The sequence below is a fragment of the Capsicum annuum genome, unplaced genomic scaffold, assembly GCF_002878395.1.
Source record: "Capsicum annuum cultivar UCD-10X-F1 unplaced genomic scaffold, UCD10Xv1.1 ctg78173, whole genome shotgun sequence".
Taxonomy (NCBI): Eukaryota; Viridiplantae; Streptophyta; class Magnoliopsida; order Solanales; family Solanaceae; genus Capsicum; species Capsicum annuum.
In genome coordinates, this window is record NW_025888639.1 from 225483 (window position 1) to 231241 (window position 5759).

General features: G+C 35.3%; 1 protein-coding gene across 5 annotated transcripts; it reads right to left on the reverse strand.

Annotated features, from left to right (window-relative positions):
• Positions 1–2169: 2169 nt before the first annotated feature.
• On the reverse strand, positions 2170–5683 carry LOC107876285 (cell division control protein 48 homolog C-like). Of its 5 annotated transcripts, none has more exons than XR_007051417.1 (6): positions 4146–5664; positions 3370–3486; positions 3170–3274; positions 2637–2702; positions 2485–2549; positions 2170–2384 (listed from the first exon to the last, which is right to left on the reverse strand). XR_007051417.1 is itself a non-coding variant. In XM_047405391.1 (6 exons), exons 1-4 carry the CDS (start codon positions 4302–4304, stop codon positions 2637–2639), a joined length of 447 nt encoding a protein of 148 aa, XP_047261347.1. In that variant the 5' UTR covers positions 4305–5663; the 3' UTR covers positions 2170–2384; positions 2505–2549. The 5 variants fall into 5 exon arrangements, 4 of the variants coding, with proteins under 4 accessions (XP_047261347.1, XP_047261346.1, XP_047261345.1 ...); XM_047405391.1 differs by having other exon boundaries at positions 2505–2549; positions 4146–5663; XM_047405390.1 differs by lacking the exon at positions 2485–2549 and having other exon boundaries at positions 4146–5666.
• Positions 5684–5759: the final 76 nt, after the last annotated feature.

Genomic DNA, 5759 nt, shown 5'->3' on the forward strand with positions numbered 1-5759 from the left:
TAAAATTAATTATTTTTCTTATTATGTTCATATATAACATATCAAATAAAAATATCTTTTGAGAAAATATTTTAACAAAATTTCTCATTGATTAATTTGGGCTATTTTATAAATTGAGTATTAACTAACAGTTCAATAATCCGCCCGAACTTGAACGGGATACATGTATTAATTTTTCCATCTCTATTCCTAAGTGGATTTTCACTAGGAACAGATAAAAGCACAGTTTACCAATTTATTATGAAGTGGGTGATTCATATAAGCCAATCTAAGTAAACTGAATAATAGGAAAAATCATAGTTAAGGAAGAAAACTTTCTAACTTTTAAGAGGTTTGGAAAAGGCATAAAGTATATTATTATAAATAAGTGGAATCTAAAATTAAAGAGACCTACGCGAATCCATGCAAGTAATGGATGGATCAGAATTTTTATTAAGAAGGTTCAATATCATAAAAAGTAAACACACAAAATAGTCAATGGGAGTTTAAGGTCTAATATATACATAAAAGATAATTTTGATCATATATAAATATATTTTTTATAATTTCGAGTGAACCCTTCAGCCCCAAGCTAACTATGTGAATACAAGGCTGATAAGCTAAAGAGTAGTGGGCCAACCTCCGTCCTGCCGGTCCATTTGCATGGTATGCATCAAGAGCAGCCTAGGATCAACCATTACATGTTGCGCTAGATACAATTTTCATAAATCCCAACAGTTTAGTACCTAATTACATAAAATTTCAACTGTTTACATAATTACATAAAATCTTGATTTTTCATTCATTGTCATGATTCATAGCTAAAACTCACGATACATTACCATCTGATACATAAGTATGACACATAACTCTTCTATTAATATCACAGAGTTACATTTAGATCATAATTTTTATGTATCATAAGCACAAAAAGCATTCCGATACATGATTTTTTGTCACGATCCGAGCCGAGACCCTGACTGCGACGAGCATCCCGAACCATGAAGTCAAACAACTCTTACGCCCAGTTTTAGATTCTTTAAACCATTTCTTTGGAAAAGTTATTTCTTTCTTAATATTTTCGGGCACATCAAATAGGGTATTGTCTTACCCTAACTTGCAAGTCATGTAACATCTCTACTACCAACAATTCAACTATCAAATGAAAGTTCACCATTCAAAACATTCAAAAATCAACAACTTTCTTTGCAATGCTTTTATCTACGGTGGTCATCTTTTCTTTCAACTTGAATCCATTCTTATGGAAATCAAGATCGTTTACAACACAAGTTGAACACCTTCTCATTATCTCGAAACAAATGAAACAATTTGTGCATAGTTATTCATAATAGTCTCAAGCTTTTCACAGTTCATAAAATCACGTCACAACTTGCAAAATCCGTGGAATCTGTAGTAAAAGAGAAGATCGAATGTTCCATGCTATCATTAATTTCTCAATGTTAACATCACACGAAAGTACTTCGAGTTTAAAACACTACATCACAATTTCTTTATGACAAATATAAAATCCTCAACAATCTTGAAACCAAATTCATGTGAATATATATATACTTCTGCAGTAGTTGTGTTTAGTTTTTAATGAAATTTTTGATGTGCAACATAAGTTGTTGCCCCAGGCTCTGGGGAAGGGTGCTTTTTTACTAATTGCTTAAATGTGCAGATGAATGAAGCTGCAATGATTGCACTTGAAGATAAATTGACAGCCAGCAGCTATGCCAAAAATTAGCTTTTGGAATGCTCGAAATTGATTGTTTCTTTCCATCATAAGGCAGCAATTGGGAAGCTTACTGGCGTGCACCGAAAGTAGAGCACTTCTAACTATGGCAATGCTGCAAGCTGTGAACCGGCTTCTTTTCTATTAGAAGCCTGGTTCTAGGATAAGAACACATAAGGGGGAACAACATGCGTCTTATCCTAGAACCAGGCTTCTAATAGAAAATAAGCAGGTTCACAACTTGCAGCATTGCCAGAAGTGCTCTCCTTTCGGTGCACGCCAGTAAGCTTCCCAATTGCTGCCTTCTGATGGAAAGAAACAATCAATTTCGAACATTCCAAAAGCTGATTTTTGGCATAGCTGCTGGCTGTCAATTTATCTTCAAGTGCAATCAAAGGGGAAGGGGGTTGGGAAGGAAAATGGGTGGGGCAATAAAGGCAGGTAAAACAAGAGGGTTAACACAACAGATTAACAAACCAGTGCTGCTAGGTCCACTCAACTAACATTTTACAGGCATCATCTCTTCCTATGGTCATTAAGTCGACACTAGCATCTATAGGTTTTTTCCGGCCAAGAGCTATTACAATTAGTCCGCATTCATCTGGACTAGGTAGAGGGACATATAGAAGTCTCCCAGGTTTGAAGAATGGCTCGGTCCATGACTTCAGGCCTGCAAATATGATAGTAAGAACAAGAACCAAAAAAGGATGTGAATCATTTACTTCCAATCTTCAACCACAAACACAATTAACCAGAAGAACGAAAAATACCTATTTGTGGCACCAATCACATAAACACCTTTCCTCTGATCAGCACCGTCTAGTTCTATAAGTAGCTGCAATAATTACAGAAGTTTCACATTTGCAAAGGTTAAGAATAAAATGTCAGCTTTTGTCAAGAACATATGCCCAATCATAGAGACCTAATTCAAAAGCCTTTCAACGACCCAACCTCCTTCCTTGCCACGCTTAGTTGTCAATGCATCCATCTGTAAGATTATGAAAAAATAAAAACAGATGTAAAAGAGCAGGGAAAAGAAGGTTGGCAATCATGTGTTTTTCACAATAGTTACATTTTTTTTTTCTATAATTATTTTTTAGTGTGTGTAATAAAACCATCACCACAAAACTTCACACTAGTATCTTATGCATTAAACTTTGTGGAAAGCATCTTATAAGTGAAATAGAAATAAGAAAGTTTCCATTTTTGTCGCATTCTATTATTAATCTGGGTGCTGAAGCAACACTGCAAAACATTCTCTCATATCTGAACATACTGTACTATGTATTAGACTTCGTAGAAGGAAACTTTCAGGTGCACGTAAATTTTCCAAGGAAATAAAAATGAGTAAAAGCTTCTGCAGTACTTTTGAAGGTGGATGGACTCATAAATATGAAAAGAGGAGGGCTATTAGAAAGAACTAAGTGTGTTTAAGTTGGAAAGAGTGACAAGCACCTCATCGAAGAATAGAATGCACGGAGCACATGTCCTGGCACGGGTAAATAATGTCCTATTAGCTAACTCACTTTCACCAACATACTTGTTCAGAATTTCAGGTCCCTGGATGGAGATTAGTAAATGAGAAAACATGTCATGCCTCAGTCGTGCAAAACATTAGGAAAGGCAGTATTAGGAGAATAAAAATTTGCAGGAACCTTAATGTGTGTAAAATTTGCTCCAGCTTCATTAGCAACAGCCTTGGCAATTAATGTTTTACCACATCCTGGAGGACCATAAAGCAAGAATCCTGTTTCCAAATCCACTCCAAAACCCTGAAATATGAAATAAACATTTAGACATCTTATACTAGTTGTACGCATGAGAAAAAATTAACAAACAATGAGGTTAAGGCACTAGAAAGCCAGCACATAACTATTCCTAACTTGGACTTTTTCAATCATCAACTGATAGTTTACTAAACTTGTAACATGAAGGATGCTTGCTAAAGGTTTAGTTAACCCTCCCAACCTAGTAGCAGTGTTCCCAACGGACATAAGTCCCATCAGACACTTGCAACTCCAGTTGTGACAAAGTTGGATGCATTGGTAGGACCAAGGACACAATCATATAATTAAGAGAGAGTACAAGTGATCACAGCAAAAAGAACACAGTCTTCCAGCACATTAAGATACCAAGAGGGTGGAGAAGATGATGGAAACCTCTTCACTACTCAAAAAAGATTTGTAATAGTACAACTCTAGTATTCCATGCCATAGAGAAGTTCAACAAAAATGGAAACAAAATTTTTCCTTAACATTGATGATTTAAAGATCCTCTGGAATGGAATAAGCCCAAAGAAGGAAGATGGACAAAATAAATAAATAAAAGTACCCAACATGAGATAAAGTGAAAGGAAAAAACGTAACATAAGGATGTCTTAAATACGATATTTATATCGGAATATTCAATATAATTTAAGAGACTTACTAACCATGTAATCTTTAGGATTCTTTATACGCCTAACAATGTAACGATCAAAGTCATGTCTTAAAGAATGAAGGCCTCCAATATCTTCCCACTTTACATTTGGGATAGCAGAGAAACCTTCTCCTCTAAATGAGGGTTGAACCAATTTAGCTGCTTTCTGCATATTATCAAATGATTATTAACAGGCTATATGAAACAGCTTGTTTCAGATTTTACATAGAAGAAAATCATATCCAGAAAGAGAGTGTCAGACACTAGATCACTAAAAAATATTAAATTTATATTAAACACAACAAACGTGGATTGAGTTGAGATACAGGATGGCATTATTGAACCTCTTTGGAAATCTTATTGATATTACTTTATGAAAGATATTATGTACATATTATTTGTGTATTTTGTTGTGCCATGTATTTTCTAACACTTGTTCCAGGGGTGTTAAAGAAGCGGGTCGAGGATCTTACTGAGTTATATTTATATAACTCACTCCTTACTTGCATACCTGCAGATATGGTTGCAGAGCGAAAGGTTCGTGGCTGACTATCTTTTCGTGTGGATTCTGTCACTGAGGTGAACCTTCGCATTATTCGTGAAGGCTGTAATTCATCTTTTGTTATTTTTAGCTTATATCTCCTTTCGTTGGGTTTGCATGCCCAATAGTTGAATTCATGTAATTCTGTTTAGATGCTCCATGAACTCAGTGTGAGACTTGGGTTAGAGATTTGTTATCTAAACTATTGTCGTTTTCATAAATCGCTATGCTGTATTTTGTTGGATAATTATCCTGCATTAATGATCATTTCGTGCACATAGTGTTGTGTATGTTTTTAGCTCAGTGTAGGTAGATTACACTAGATATGGTGAATGGATAGAAAATTGGTTCTCTCGGCAAGCGGTATTGTCGGGAGCCAGTCATGCCTAGGGGTTATTTTGGGATGTGACAGACTGATTTTGAAATTATCCCTCTTTTCATTGAGAAAGAAAACATTTATAAATAGAAAATATTGACCAAGAGGAAAAGCTGAAAAGGATTGAAGGTATGCTATCTTTTAAATTTGTTTTATCTTTTACTTGTAGAAATCAAAATCTCAATTTTTCCCCAAATTTGTCAATGGACTCTAGTCAAAGTATCCAATGTGGGTTGACCGAATGCCACACGAATCTTGCACCCTTCTCATGTCGACACGGGTTCAGCAGCAACAAAGAAGAGTCTGCACAACTTACATTACCTGCTACTTCCATAAAAAAGTTCCAGGTTAACTCCATAAACCAGAGACTCAGAAAATGGGAAGAAATCAACCAACCTTTTTGTGCCTTAGTTGGAATTTGAACCCTGGTCATGACTGCTGGGTTATAACCTTGATCGCCTTACTCGTCAACGTATTGTTTAATTCTCTTAACACATATAGATTTCATATGATAATGCTCTTAAAGGATGATGTGTGCCGTCCTCTCTACACTACCAAACTTGATCTTGAATTTTTTAGTCTAAAAGGATGGTGCAATCTCCCTTCAAGAACATTACCATGTGAAGCTTATAAACATTAGGAGACTTTAAAACATGGGTAACGCAATTTATGATAGATATTAAACTATGAAACTCAAAACCAACCACTAC